The sequence below is a fragment of the Geotrypetes seraphini genome, chromosome 5, assembly GCF_902459505.1.
Source record: "Geotrypetes seraphini chromosome 5, aGeoSer1.1, whole genome shotgun sequence".
In the NCBI taxonomy this organism is placed as follows: domain Eukaryota; kingdom Metazoa; phylum Chordata; class Amphibia; order Gymnophiona; family Dermophiidae; genus Geotrypetes; species Geotrypetes seraphini.
In genome coordinates, this window is record NC_047088.1 from 203156263 (window position 1) to 203172479 (window position 16217).

The 16217-nt window shown below is 44.2% G+C and overlaps 1 protein-coding gene across 8 annotated transcripts in view; it reads right to left on the bottom strand.

Annotated features, from left to right (window-relative positions):
* The window catches only part of UBR3 (ubiquitin protein ligase E3 component n-recognin 3), a 533613-nt gene that overhangs the window by 265666 nt on the left and 251730 nt on the right, over window positions 1-16217 (bottom strand). For all 8 annotated transcript variants that reach the window (XM_033944451.1, XM_033944455.1, XM_033944453.1 and 5 more), the window contains exon 21: window positions 10559-10663. In XM_033944451.1, the coding sequence (XP_033800342.1) occupies window positions 10559-10663 (105 nt within the window). The remainder of the gene's footprint in view (window positions 1-10558; window positions 10664-16217) is intronic.

Sequence of the window (16217 nt, forward strand, 5' to 3'; positions counted from 1 at the left end):
GAGAGACAGAAAGACCTGGACTCGAAATGTTAGTAAAAAGAAGATAAAGAGAGAAACCTGAAACAAAGGGGCAGAAGAGAAGGGGGACAGATGTTGGACTTGGGGGTGTATAGAGGGAAGAGAGAAAAAGAAACTGCAGAGAGGTAGAAAGAGTCTGGACCAGGGAGAGAGAAAACTATTATAATGGGGGTGGGGTCAGGGGCGGAGCTTGGGCTGGGGTACTTGGTTGGTATTTGTTAGACTTAGGGGGTACTTGGCTTGAAAATGTTGAGAAGCACTGGTCTAGGTGTCTACGGAGTTCACTCAGTAAGGGCCCCTTTTACAAAGCTATAGTAGCAATTCTCCCATGGCAAATGCACCAAAGTCCATTCAATTCCTATGGGCTTCAATGCATTTGCTGTGACAGAATTGCTATCACAGCTTTTTATAAAGAGCCCTAAGGCAGGAACTACAGTCACTGTGCTATGTCTTAAACAAAAACCAGATTGCTGGGGATGCAAAGTTTTAACTGATTCAACATGAGTTTAAAGTTGGTTGAATACCACTCTCTCAAGTACGGTAGTTATTTGGAATAAGAGGATCTGCATTACTTTTTTTCAAAGGTGGCTTAAATGCTACTGGAACACTGCCTAAGTGTCAAACCTTAAAAAAGGAAGTCATATTGAGCATTGGAAAATAATTAATAATAATTAACTAATAAAAATAATAAAAATAATGCACATTTAGGGCTCCTTTTACGAAGGCACTAGCGTTTTTAGCGCACGCACCGGATTAGCGCCGCTAACCAAAAAACTACCGCCTGCTCAAGAGGAGGCTGTGGCGGCTAGCGCACACGGCATTTTAGCGTACGCTATTCCGCATGTTAAGGCCCTAACGCACCTTCATAAAAGGAGCCCTTAATTTTCCCCACCACCAAATTTCCCCATCCCGCCCGGCTACTTTTTCATGCCACACGGCTGGAAAAAATTTCTTGGGAGAACACTGCATGTGTAGAAAGGACCACGGTGCTGCCCTGTATATCTTCTCAGGGGAGACAGGTCTAGTTTTGGCCCACAAAGAAGCCACACTCCTGATAGAATGTGCCTTCACAGAAAGGGAAGACTGTTTCTCAGAAAGAATATAGGCTGAAGAAAAGGTCCTACGGATCCATCTGGAAATCATGGCCTTGACAGCTGGAGCACCCCGTTTAACCAAATAAGTCAGCACAAACAGAGAGATGAAATTCGTTAATGACCTCCAGATAGCATAAGAACAGCCACTGCTGGGTCAGACCAGTGGTCCATCGCACCCAGCAGTCCACTCACGCGGCAGACCTTAGGTCAAAGACCAGTGCCCCGAGACTAGCCTTAACTGCATACGTTCTGGTTCAGCAGGAACTTGTATAACTTTGTCTTGAATGCCTGGAGGATGTTTTCCCCTATAACAGCCTCCGGAAGAGCATTCCAGTTTTCTACCACTCTCTGGGTGAAGAAGAACTTCCTTACATTTGTACGGAATCTATCCCCTTTTAACTTTAGAGAGTGCCCTCTCGTTCTCTCCATCTTGGAGAGGGTGAACAACCTGTCTCTATCTATTAAGTCTATTTCCTTCATTATCTTGAATGTTTCGATCATGTCCCCTCTCAGTCTCCTCTTTTCAAGGGAGAAGAGGCCCAGTTTCTCTAATCTCTCACTGTATGGCAACTCCTCCAATCCCTTAACCATTTTAGTCGCTCTTCTCTGGACCCTCTTGTTCGTGATCCCCTTTTTAATCATTCCTAGCATTCTGTTCGTCCTTTTCGCCGCCGCCGTACATTATTCAGATGGCTTCATTGATTTGACGACCAGTACTCCCAAGTCTCTTCCCTGGGGGATCTCTCCAAGTACTGCCCCAGACATCTTGTATTCGTGAATGGGATTTTTTATACCGACATGCATTACCTTACACTTATCCACGTTGAACCTCATTTGCCATGTCGCTGCCCATTTCTCGAGCATGTTTATATCCTGTTGCAGGTCTTCACAAACTCCCTGCATCTTCACTACTCTGAATAACTTCATATCGTCTGCAAATTTAATCACCTCACTCATCGTACCAATTTCCAGATTGTTTATGAATATGTTGAAAAGCACGGGCCCAAAAAGCCTTCAACAAGGTACCCCACGAGCGCCTACTAAGGAAACTGTGGAATCACGGGTGGAAGGGGATGTGCACAGATGGATCAGAAATTGGCTGGCAGACAGGAAGCAGAGAGTAGGAGTAAAGGGACACTACTCTTACTGGAAAGGGGTCACGAGTGGCGTCCCGCAGGGGTCAGTGCTGGGACCGCTGCTGTTCAATATATTTATTAATGACTTGGAAACAGGGACGAAGTGCGAAGTTATAAAATTTGCGGATGACACAAAACTCTCCAGTAGGGTTAGAACTATTGAGGAATGTAAAGAACTACAAAGGGATCTGAACAAGCTGAGTGATTGGGCAAATAGATGGTAGATGAGCTTAAATGTAGAGAAATGTAAGGTCTTGCACATAAGGAAAGGAAACCCGATGTACAACTACACGATGTGGGGGATGGTATTGGGGGAAGGCAACCTTGAAAAGGACTTGGGGGTCTTAGTGGATAAAACAATGAAGCCGGTGGCACAATGCGCAGCGGCCTCCAAGAAGGCGAACAGAATGTTGGGCATTATCAAAAAAGGTATCACTACCAGAACCAAGGAAGTTATCCTGCCGCTGTATCAGGCAATGGTGCACCCGCATCTGGAGTACTGCGCTCAATACTGGTCGCTGTACCTTAAGAAGGATATGGCGATACTCGAGAGGGTTCAGAGAAGAGCAACAAAAATGATAAAAGGCATGGAAAACCTTTCATATGCCGAGAGGCTGGAGAGGCTGGGACTCTTTTCCTTGGAAAAGCGGAGACTTAGAGGGGACATGATAGAAACTTACAAGATCATGAAGGGTATAGAGAAGGTAGAGAGGGACAGATTCTTCAGACTGCCTGGGGCAACAATAACCAGAGGGCACTCGAAGAAATTGAAGGAAGACAGATTCAGAACAAATGCTAGGAAGTTCTTCTTCACTCAGAGGGTGGTAGACACCTGGAACGCACTTCCAGAGGAGGTGGTAGAGCAGAGTACGATTTTGGGGTTCAAAACAGGATTGGACGAATTCCTGAAGGAAAGGGGGATTGAGGGGTTTGGTTAGAGGGATACAAGGCAAAATGTTTTAAGTAAAAGATCACTAACAGGTCTTTGACCTGGAGAGCCGCCGCGGGAGTGGGCTGCTGGGCACGATGGACCTATGGTCTGACTCAGCAGAGGCGATGCTTATGTTCTTAGCAAAAAACCTTCCTTCATGTCATAGAGGGCATCTGCCAAATAATTCACACCAGAAACAAGGAAGTCTAGGTCCCGAAGGACAACCTCCTCGGGATCCTGGCGGAGCTTGGTATAACACACATGGGCAACAAAGGAGGTAGCCGCTGAGGCTCTCACTCCCATCGCCGTGGAATTGAAAAGGCGCTTGAGGAAGAAATTCACTCGCCTGTCCTAAACATCTTTCAAGACAACCTCTCCATCAGAGGGCAAAGAAGTTCATTTAGTGACCTGCGCCACAGACAAATCTACCTTCGGCAAAACCAGTCATCTGGTGAATTCTGGGTCCATGGGATACAAACATGCTATGGCCCTAGCATATTTGAGGGGACCCTCCAGGGACTCCCAGACCTCTGAGAGTATCCTAGCCAAATCCGGATTGTCTGGAAAGGAAGTGGATGCTGATCACTCATAATGGAACATTCTGCCTGTTCCGAATGGTCTGAATTTAGGTTCAGGGTTCTGAGGGACTCAGAAATAATGTCAGGCAGGCGGATAATCTTAAATAGCCTGCGCACTGCCGGGTCATCCCTAAGAGCTTGGGACCCGCTGTCAGGAGGATCACGAAGATCCGCTAGATTACCCACATCGGCAGACTCTGCCGAAGAAACTTGTGACTGCAAAGGTACAGAAATCGACGCAGAAGCATAAGAACATAAGTAGTGCCATCTCCGGAACAGACCCTAGGTCCATCAAGTCCGGCGATCCGCACACGCAGAGGTCTCGCCAAGTGTACCCTGGCATAGTTTTAGTCCCCATATCTCTAAGCTTCTCATAAGATGTGCATCTAGCTTACCCTTACTTACATCACCTTATGCCACTCATAAGGAGATGTACATCTAACTTACCCTTAAATCCTAGAACGGTGAATTCCGCAATAACCTCTTCTGGGAGAGCATTCTAGGTGTCTACCACTCGTTGCGTGAAGCAGAACTTCCTGATATTTGTCCTGAAATTTCCCCCCTTAGGTTCAGTCCATGTCCTCTTGTCCGTGTCACATTGGACAATGTAAATAATTTTTTTTCCTGCTCTATTTTGTCGATTCCTTTCAGTATTTTGAAAGTCTCGATCATATCCCTCGCAGTCTCCTCTTCTCAAGGGAGAACAATCCCAATCTCATAAGACATTCCTCGTATTCCAAGTTCTCCATGCCCTTTATTAGCTTCGTTGCTCATCTCTGCACCCTCTCGAGTATTTTTATATCCTTCTTTAGGTATGTAGACCAATGTTGGACGCAGTATTCCAAGTGTGGTCTGACCATCGCTTTATAAAGCGGCAGTATTACTTTCTCCGATCTACTCGTGATTCCCTTCTTTATCATGCCTAGAATTCTATTTGCGTTCTTCGCTGCCGCCACACACTGCACAACGGTTTCAGGGTCCTATCGATTAATACGCCCAGATCCCTTTCCTATTCGGTTTTTCCCAGAGTTGCACCTGACATACTATACTTGTGTTCCTTATTTTTTCTGCCTAATTGCATCACTTTGCATTTTTCCACATTAAACTTCATCTGCCATTTATCAGCCCAATTTTCCAGTCGGCTCAAGTCGCTCTGGAGTTCCTCACTGTCCTTCTGCGATTTGATTGCCCGACATAGTTTTGTGTCATCTGCAAACTTGATGATCTCACTGGATGTTCCATCCTCCAGGTCATTTATGAAGATATTAAATAAGATGGGCCCGAGTACCGAGCCCTAGGGCACACCACTAGTCACAGTCTCCCAGTCTGAGAATTTCCCATTTATGCCCACTCTCTGCCTTCTGTTCTCCAGCCATTTGCCTATCCATCTTAGTATGTCTCCTTCTATTCCATGGCCTTGCAGTTTCCTGAGGAGTCTTACATGTGGAACCTTGTCAAATGCTTTCTGAAAATCCAAGTATATAATATCCACTGGTTCTCTATTATCAATTTGTCTGTTCACTGTCTCAAAAAATTGAAGTAGGTTCGTCAAACATGACTTCCCTTTCCTGAATCCATGTTGGTTGGCTTTCATCAGGTCGTGTCTGTCTAAGTGCCGGGTTATGCTATCCTTGATCAGCGCCTCAACCATCTTCCCAGGGACTGACGTGAGACTCACAGGTCTTTAGTTGCCAGGTACTCCTCTTGATCCTTTTTTAAATATCGGCGTGACGTTCGCTATCTTCCAGTCATCCGGTATCTGTCCTGTTTTGATTTGACAGGTTAGCAAGTTTTTTCAATAGTTCTCCAATTTCCACTTTTAGCTCTTTCAAGACTCTCAGATGAATTCCGTCCGGTCCAGGAGATTTGTCACTTTTGAGTTTGTCAATCTGGCCAAGTCCACTTCTACTGTTGTAAGGCTGTCCTCTGTTGCTCCTTTGAACACTTTTACCGCTTCTGGAATTGTTGCAGTATCTTCCTTTGTAAAGACAGAATCAAAGAAGGAATTTAGTCTGTCTGCGATTTGTTTGTCTTCCTTGATGTACCCTTTTATTCCCTGGTCGTCCAGCGGTCCCACTGCCTCTTTTGCGGGTTTTCTCCCTTTCACATAACTGAAGAAGGGCTTGAAGTTTTTGGCCTCCTGCGCTATTTTCTCTTCATAGTTCTTTTTGGCATCCCTCACCACCCTGTGATACTTCTTCTGATCACCCTTGTGTTTGTTCCAAGTTTCAGTTGTTTTTGTGCGTTTCCATGCTTTGAAGGAGTCCTTCTTTTCTTTTATGGCTTCCTTAACCTCTTTAGTAAGCCACGCCGACTCTCTTTTGCCTTTGTTTTTCTTTGCTTTGGACATCCACAGAATGTAGAGGCTTTGTGCTTCCGTGATAGTATTTTTCAGCCTGTTCTACCGTTTTGACTTTGCCCATTTTTTTCTTGATCCGTTGTTTCACCATGGTTCTCATGCTATCGTATCTTCCCCTTTTAAAGTTTAAAGTCGTGGTTGAGGTTTTAGTACCTTTCCTCTTCCCGACATAGAGTTTGAAGTTGATCCTGTTGTGATCGCTCATCCCCAGCGGGACTGTGACTTCTACTTCCTTAGCCGGCCCCGTAATGCTGCTTAGGACCAAGTCCAAGGTAACGTTTTCTCTTGTCGGCTCTCCCACCAATTGTTCCAGGAAGCAGTCCCCTAGCACTTCCAGGAACATTGCCTCCTTGCCACAATTTGAGGTTCCCATGTCCCAGTCTATCCCTGGAAAGTTGAAATACCCCAAGATTACAACATTACCCGTCTTACATTCGTGTTTAATTTCCTCTATCATTTCTGAGTCTGTTTCCTCCCCCTGTCCTGGCAGTCGGTAGTAAAGACCAATCTTTGTGTCAGCACCGTTGTGTCTGGGAATTTTTATCCAGAGGGATTCCAGCTTCACTTTCTCTTACGTCATAGTCACTCTCACAGATTCTATTTCTTCACGAACACATAGGGCAATACTTCCACCTTTTTGCCCCACTCTATCTCTTCTGTACAGTTTGTATCCCTGTAGTACTGTATCCCATTTTTTTTAATCATTCCACCAGTTTTCTGTTATGCCAATGATTTCCAGTTTGTCGTTTTTCGCTATTGCTTCTAATTCTCCCATTTTGTTTCTCAAACTTCTTGCATTCGTATACGTACATCTGAGTTCCCTGTGTGTTACCTTCTTGGACTCTTTAATCTTAGCAGTCTCCCTTGGTTCTTTTACGGTATTCCTTTCTGCACGTCCCCTCCTATGCCTGAGTAGCTGTCCGTAGTTACTTCTATGGGACATCCTGTCGCCCGGACCATCGACTGGTGGTCGACTGTCGGCTTTCCCCTGTCTTCTCGATGGCCCTCTTCATGTTGCCTGCCAATACTCTTGCTCCTTCCTCGTTGAGGTGCAGTCCATCCTTCCTGTAGTACTTGCTTCTTCCCCAGAAAGTTGTCCACTTGCGCACGAAGTCAAAGCCTTCCTCTTCGCACCATCGTCTCATCCAGGCATTGATCGCTTGCAGTTCCCCTTGTCTCCTTCCATCCACTCTAGGTACCGGGAGGATCTCAGAGAAGGCTACCTTCACCTCCCTGATCTTCAGTATTCTTCCGAGTGCGCGGAGCTGGCCCTTCATTTCTTCCCTGTCATACTTCTGTCCGCTCACATCGTTGGTTCCCACGTGGATAAGCACAGCAGTGTCCTCTCCCCCTGCGCTGTCTATGATCCTGGAGATCCTGTTGGCCACATCCTTCACTCTTGCTCCTGGCAGGCAGGTGACGATTCTATCCTCTCTCCCTCCTGCAGTGTAGCTGTCCACATGCCGTAAGATGGAGTCTCCCATGATGATCCCCAGCTTCTGTATTCGGTGGTTCCTTTGGGGTCATAGGTCCACATCCATGGTGTGGGACCGATCTTCTCCCTCCTGTGATACTCCTAAAGTTGTTATCTGCTCTTCAGGTGGGGGGTGTCCCCAGGCAGTCTCCCTCTTGCTCCTGGTGTGTGATCGCCCCTTGTCTCCGTTTCCTTCTCTCCAGACTTCTCCAGGCCGTCTTCCTGAGTTGTTTGGGAACAGTTCCTCACATGCTGCTGGTGTGCTTCCTTGATGTATCTTTCTAGTTCCTTGACCTCTTCATTTGGACTGAACTGCTCTAGAAGCCTCTCCTATTAGCGGATTTCCTCTTCAAAGGTGAGGAGTTCTTTTAGATTCTGCACTATCTCCTCTAGCAGCCGGACCTGCCTCTTCAAGCTATCCAGCTCCATGCAACGACTGCAAATGTATGCCCTAGTCCCCGAAGGGAGGTAGTCATACATATTGCAGCCGGTGCAGAAGACTGGAAAGCTCACCTTCTGACTTCCTTGGGCATCCATCTCTTGTTCCCCTTCTGAGTTGTTTGAGCGAAATCGGTTGTGGACCCACTATCTCTGTCGTCTGGTTGTTTACTGGCTTCCTGGTTTCTACCTTCCTTTATGTTGTGAGTCTGTTAGTATTACTGTTTGATCTGCGTCCGCTAGTGTTACTGTGTTAGTGTCTGTGAGTGCTTGTTTCCCCTTAAGGTGTGTGGTATGCGAGGGAGTGTGTGCCCTGCTGTGTAACTAGCTAAAGACTGAGTCTTGTGGCTGCCTTCCTGTTTGTTATGAGTCTGCTGGCTTATTGTGTGTTCTGAGTCTGCTTGCGTTACAGTGTTGGAGTCAGTGATGGAGTCAGTGAGTACTCATTTCCCCTCTAGGTGTGTGGTATGTGAGGGAGTGTGCCCTGTTGTGCAGCTAGCTAAAGTCTGGGATTTGTACCTACCTTCCCACTTGGTGTGAGTTTGTTGGTGTTACTCTGCTGGTGTCCAAGTTTCCTGGCTCCTTCTACGGCTCCTTCGCTAAGACAAGCGCCTTAATCGCTCGCCTTTGTCGCACACCACCAGTCTGCTCTCTGGTGTCCCTGAGTAGGAACACACAGACATGCTGGAATCCAGAGGAAGGGCAGAACCCATCTGCTGCACTGGATTCTGAGTAGAAGCAAGCATAGTCTTTTTTAACCAGAAAGCCTGAAACATCTTATGTACAAATTTGGGAGGGGAAATATCGCCAGCGGCCAGAGACGCTCTGCATGCCTCAGTTTTAGAGTATTTAGCAAATTTCTGAGACTTTTCCCCAGAACTGCACTTACGTTTCGCGGAAGCGCCCTCCGAATGCTTCAAAGGCACACCGGACGCGACTTTCGTGTCTCCAGTTGAAATGGAGATAAATGGGGTCCCTCCGGAGGAGGGGAGCTTGGAATTTGTGCACGCTTCGCCCCCTTTCGGGCCATGGCGCACATGATACACGGCTGTGAATCCGGCACCCATCCGCTGAAATTATGGCAAGAATTCTTGCCATCCTGTCTTGAGGAGGCCATATGTGGAGTTTGGAGTGAAAACTATGCTCCTAAGGTCAAAAAAATATACAGTGGTACCTTGGATTACAAGCATAATCCGTTCCAGGAGCATTCTCATAATCCAAAATGCTCGTTTATCAAAGCGAGATTCCCCATAGGAAATAATGGAAACTCGCTTTGATGCGTTCCCCCCCACCACGAGAACCGTCATTGCTCCCCCCTAAGGCTCCCCTGAAATCAGGCACCCCCCCCCCACACACGCGATTGGGCACCCCCGCCACGATTCGGCACCCCCCTCCCGATGCAATTGGGCAATCCCCGCCACGATCCAGCACCCCCCGCCGCTTCTTACCCTCATCTGGGCACCGGCACCAGCATGTCTTGTGCTTGGTGCCCGAAGATCGGCCTCCTCTTCTGCTAGGTCTTGAACGTGAACTCGCAGGCCTTGAGCATGCTCAGATACTCAAGGCTTAGCAGAAGAGGAGGCCAATCTTCAGGCACCGGTACCAAGCACAGGACATGCCGGTGCCAGTGCCCAGATGAGGGTAAGAAGCGTTGGGGGAGTGCCAGATTGTGGCGGGGGGGGTGCCCAATCGCATCGGATGGGGGTGCCGGATCGTGGTGGGGGTGCCAGATAATGGTGGGGGGATGCCCAATCGCGTCGGGTGGGGTGACGGATCGCGGGGGGAGGGTGCCGGATTGCGGGGGGGCACTCGTAAATCGAGCCATGCTCGGTTTCCGAGGCACCGATTTTGCAAATGTTTTGCTCGTCTTGCAAAACACTCGCAAACCGGTGCACTCGTAAACCGAGGTACCACTGTACTTTTAAAAGTTTTAAAGAAAATCCAAGATGGCTGCCGCAGGTGCCGATTTTGCCTTAAAATGGCCCGGGAAAATCACATGGATCCCAGGAAAATGGCAATTTTGCAAGGGGACGGGGTTAGGGCATGCAAGGAAACCATCCCCAAACCCCTTTTCAGGACCAGGGAATGACCCGCGCCAAGAACAAATCAATTGATTAGAACTTTTAGAAAAAATAAAAGCACGAGCAGAAAAGATAGCCCCTACAGCTAAGGCTGTAGAAAACTAAACTGGAATTCCAGGGGTGAGTGACAGGAGATAACCACAGAGGGAGTGGCTAAAGACTGGTTTTGAATTCCCTACAGTTTTAAGGCTGGAAGAGATAAATGACCTATGGTGCAGATTCTAGAGGTATTGTACAAGAACTACAATTCTGTTTGTTTTTTTAAATCATTAAAACAAGTTTATAGTATTACTAGTTCAAGAAGTACAGCAACTAAATTCATTAAGATGAGGAACTCACAATATTAACTGAAAAATTCTGGACATTCAACTTGAATCTCTGTTAAGCTTCAGAGATGGCAAATTCTTAACAAGTGTGAAGCAAGCCAGTTGTATGTCTTGAATTCTTACCATTTCATCCAATTCTTCCTCAGATGAATGTTCAAGTCCCAATTCTATCAGGTATAAAACCATACAAAGAACATGTTCCGACATATTTTGATGATCCATCATTATCTAGAAAAGAGAGAGAGTTTTTCTAACTGTAACTCCTCAGTGTATCAAAAACAAATTATACTTAGTAGAGAAAACAGAGAATTCTCAGTATTAAAAGCTGCTATAGCAAGCAATAAACAGTATGCTGTCCAGCACCCATAGTTTCACACTATGATTTTTAAACTATTTTAGATTTCATACTTTTGTAAACGTTTTCCAAGGGGTTAACCACACTAGTAATATAGTATTCAAAGGAAAGCTAAGTTCTGAATGTCTACAATTTAGATTTTACACACTTAGCATGTCTGAAAATATAATTACAAACATGCATTAATAAATATCAAAACTGTGTGTGTGGGAGGGGGATTATACGCCATAAAAACTTGAAACTAAAACATAATTTCTAAATAGTTACAGTTATAGAACGTTTCACATACTTGATTAATGCCAATAAGGTAATATTATATCTTTACCTAATCTGAATTTTGTCTGTAACCAAACTTCTAATCATCTCTCTCCTATTTAACTTTTTAACTTTTCATTCCAAGGTCAGTTTAACTATTAGGTAAAACTAGGACGTCACCTAGGGCAGCAGCAAAGAGAACAGCCACAATCAATGACCAATAGTCACAAACTGCAAACCCCACATCAGATTCAGAACCAGCCCTCCCAGTCATACTAACAATGTTTCACAGTTTAAAGAACCGGCTGTCTGGGTGATAGATCAATGTCTCCTATTCTGTCCTATTGAGATTTTATAATTTTCCTATTTTTCCTGATTATTTTCTTTGTTCTTGGATCACATTTTGTGGACTAAATAATCAATTATTAATTTTCTATATTTGTTTAACTTGAAATAGTCATTATGACTTAAGAATGTTACCCCCTCGTCTATTAAACTGCGCTAGCAGTTTCTAATGCGGGCAGCCAAGCTGAATGGCCCGCGCTGCTCCAGACGCTCATAGGAACTCTATGAGAGTGGGGAGCAGCGCGGGCCATTCAGCATGGCTCCCCAGGCTAGAAACTGCTAGCGCAGTTTAATAGAAGAGGCCCTTAGTCTCTAACCCTTATGCAAGTTTGTTACTTGTTTATTATACTAAAAATTTGAATAAAGCTAAAGTTAAAAAAAAAACCCCAATGATTTTTCAAATATTTTGTAGAGAGCTGCGCAGGGACATAAATCAAACCCATCCCCGCTGGAATCGAATGTCCCTAAAAGTAATTGAATCCTTCCCTGCCCTTCCCTATAGACTTCAGAAGTAGTTATTTCATTTAATTATGCTGCTGAATTAAAGGCTCTGGTAGAGACCCGTTTACAAATAAGCAAAGACATTTTATTAATTTGGAAATATTAATTGGGAAGAATACATACTTTGTAAATGGGTCTCTGCCAGAGCCTCTAATGTAAATATAAAATATAAATACTCCAGCTGATGAGGACCTCAAGCTATGTCAGTTGGGGCTATTCTCTGAAGGTGTACTGGCTGTCATATATACTAGGTACACCACTAGATTTAATGACCCTATTCTAACCACCAAATTTCCGCATCCCGCTCCACCCGGCTACCTTTTCATGCCACCCAGCTGGAAAAAAATTCTGGGGCGAACACTGCACTATATCCATAACTACACTCAAGTCACTATCCCGACCTATCTATTAGGCACATAATTGACCCACAAGAAGATAGGGTAAATCATATTAAGGTAATCTCAAGTAACAGAAGACATCAAAGTAACCTAAAAAAAAGGATAAGGAATGTAAAACCTATCAGAACTACTATATCTACCAACCTATCACATCCGCCTCTGTTCCCTGTGCTTATCTTAATACTAGATCTGTCAGAAATAAAGCCTTCGTAATTAAAGATTGGATAATAGCCTGTCTTTTTCTAATGGAAACATGGCTACTATCTGAAGAAGATCCAATAATAAATGATCTTCTACCAGATAATCTTAAAATTCTTATGCTAAATCGTGATGGAAGAAAGGGGGAGGTTTAGCAATTATTCTTAAAGAAGGATTTGAATTTGAACAACTGGATTCCAAAATGACCAATCAATTAGAAATATTAGCTTGTAAAATCAGCAATAAGGAACTAGAAGAATCCCTTTCTTGCATATTATTTTATGTCCCACCGAAAAGCTGGCCAAAAGCCAAAGAGGACTTTTGTGAATTTGTCCTACATAATTCAATTATTCCTTTATGCAATATCATTGCAGGAGACATAAACTTACATCTAGATGAAGAGGACAATCCAGATGTGAAAGACTTTAAAAACTTTCTATCTTTACTTAATTATACTCTTCCTGTATCCACACAAACACATGAAAAATGCCATCACTTAGACGTGGTAGCTATGTCCACAAAAGAGATTTTAGACCCTTCCATCTCTCTGCCTGATAATTGGTGCCACGATATCTGGTCTGACCATTTTACTTATTATTTCAAGTTAAACTGGACTAATTTAAAATCTAAAACACAACCAAGGATAAAAAGAGAGCATCTCACAAGGGGTCCTATCAATCCAGAGGAATATTGGTCACAATATGAACTACAAGCGGAGATACATAGAACATAGAAACATAGAAAAATGACGGCAGTAAAGGGCCACGGCCCATCAAGTCTGCCCATCGTAATGACCCGCCCCCCTAACTTCACCCTACTAGAGAGCCCACATGCATATCCCATTTCTTCTTAAAATCTAGCACACTGCTGGCCCTAATCACCTGCAGTTGAAGTTCATTCCAATGATCAACCACCCTTTCGGTGAAGAAATACTTCCTGAAATTGCCCGCCCCTGGATGCCCTCTTGTGGCCGAGGGTCCTTTAAGAAAGAAAGATATCATCTTCCACCTCGATACGGCCTGTGATATATTTAAACGTCTCAATCATATCTCCCATCTCTCTACATTCCTCGAGTGAGTATAGTTGCAATTTATTCAGCCTTTCCTCATATGGGAGATTCTTGAGCCCTGAGACCATCCTGGTGGCCATTCACTGAACCGACTCAATTCTCAGCACATCTTTTTGATAATGCGGCCTCCAGAATTGTACACAATACTCCAGATGAGGTCTCACCATGGATCTGTACAAAGGCATTATGACTTCGGGCTTCCGGCTGATGAAACCTCTACGGATACAACCCATCATTTGTCTAGCCTTAGATGAAGCTTTCTCCACTTGATTGGTTGTTTTCATGTCTTCACTAATGATCACTCCTAAATCCCGTTCTGCCTTAGACCTAGCTAAGATCTCACTATTTAGAGTGTAAGTTCTGCACAGATTTCTGCTGCCAAGATGCATGACTTTACATTTTTTAGCATTGAAACCTAGCTGCCAAGTCGAGGACCAATGTTCCAATAAGAGTAGGTCCTGCGTCATGCTGTCGGGCAAAGGGCTTTTACCTACTATGTTGCATAGTTTTTACCTACTATGTTGCATAGTTTGGCGTCATCTGCGAATAATGTTATTTTACCTTGAAGCCCCTGAGTCAGGTCTCTTATGAATATGTTGAAAAGGATCGGGCCCAAGACCGAGCCCTGCGGTACTCCACTGGTCACCTCCAACGTATTGGAGAGGGTGCCATTAACCACCACCCTCTGAAGTCTGCCGCTCAGCCAGCCCCTGACCCATGCAGTTAATGTTTCTCCTAACCCCATCAATGTCATCTTGCTCAACAACCTGCGGTGTGGGACGCTGTCAAAAGCTTTACTGAAGTCCAAGTACACGACGTCCAGGGACTCCCCTATATCCAGTTTTCTTGTAACCCAGTCAAAGAAGCTAATTAGATTGGATTGGCAGGACCTAAAAGGAGAAGGGATTGATTTTTGGGATCACTAGATGAAAACTAGCACTTCCATTTTAGATAAAATTGCTCCTAAACGAAACAGCAAAAGCTGCTCGAATAAATATAACAAATTGTTTGACACCGAACTTCTAAAAATGAAACAACTAGTCAGACGACTAGAAAAAATTGGGAAAAAAACAGGAAAATTGACAGACAGGAACAACTGGAGATCCAACATAAAAATCTATAAACTGATAAAAGAAAAACGTAAAGCATTTTACTCTGCCATAATCGACTTATCTAACACTAGCCCAAAAGGGATCAATACAAAAGAGCTGTGCAACCTGGTTACGAATTTATTTAACACCACACACCACACTCAACTCGTGCATAGTATCAAACTACCTTCAGCAAATGATTTAGCACAGCATTTCGATTCAAAAATTAAAAACCTAAGAATTAACTGTTCGACAAATGACACATATGAACATCAAATAGCCAACATACAAGGAAATGCTATTCCAGCTGACATGATTTGGAGTTCCTTTCAAGATTTAGAATAGAATAACTATATCAAACTATATAACAAGTACTCAAAATCATATTGTGTTTTGAACTTATGTTCCCCAGAAATTATGAAAGCAGCTTCATTAGACTTTAAACTATCTTTGCTGAATTATTTAATCAATAATCTAAAAAATGGAAAATTCCTCACTAACAATGGCCATATAATAATAACCCCATTTCCAAAAAATAGCAAAGAATCTTCAGCACTAGTCACCAACTAAACACCAGTAGCATCAATTCCATTTATTGTAAAACTCATGAAAGGATTGGTACATACCTAATTAATGGAATATCTTAATCAATTCTCTCTCTTACATGAAATTCAATCTGGTTTTAGACTTTGTTCAGCACTAAGACAGTAATTGCGGCTATCTTGGATAACTTACACCTCCTGTTCAGTAAAGGACTTATCGCCCTGATCATGCAATTCGATATGAGCTCTGCGTTTGACTTAGTAAACCATGGGAAACTGCTACAATGCTTAGATGCAATTGGTATCAGAGAAGAGGTACTAGACTGGTTTTGAGGTTTCCTTATGTCTCGCACCTATCAAGTACATTTCAATTACGATCTCTTTGATACCTGGAGCAATCCATCTGGCGTGCTGCAAGGGTCACCACTTTCCCCATTGCTTTTTAATGTCTACATGTCTTCATTAGGTGTGCAATTGTCCCAGCTGGGGATAAAATTATTTAGCTATGCAGATGACTTCACGATCATTATCCCATTCACTAACTCTCTCTCGGAAGTCATTCCCAAAGCAATAGAAGTACTAAATTTAATGGAGCAATGGATGACAGAATTCAGACTAAAACATAACTCAGAAAAAGCACAGTTACTTATCGTAACAGGTTATCCAGGGACAGCAGGCAGCTATTCTCACATATGGGTGACGTCATCGACGGAGCCCGGATGCGGAAGCCTCGCAAACTTGCTTGTAGAAACTAGAAGTTTCGAGTCAGCCACACCGCGCATGCATGAGTGCCTTCCCGCCCAGCGCAGGGCGCATCTCCTCAGTTCAGATAGTTAGCAGAGAAGCCAACCAGGGGAGGTGGGTGGGTTGTGAGAATAGCTGCCTGCTGTCCCTGGATAACACCTGTTACGGTAAGTAACTGTGCTTTATCCCAGGACAAGCAGGCAACCTATTCTCACATATGGGTGACCTCCAAGCTAACCAGAATGGGATGGTGGGAGCGTTGGCAAATTAGGAGAATAAATTTT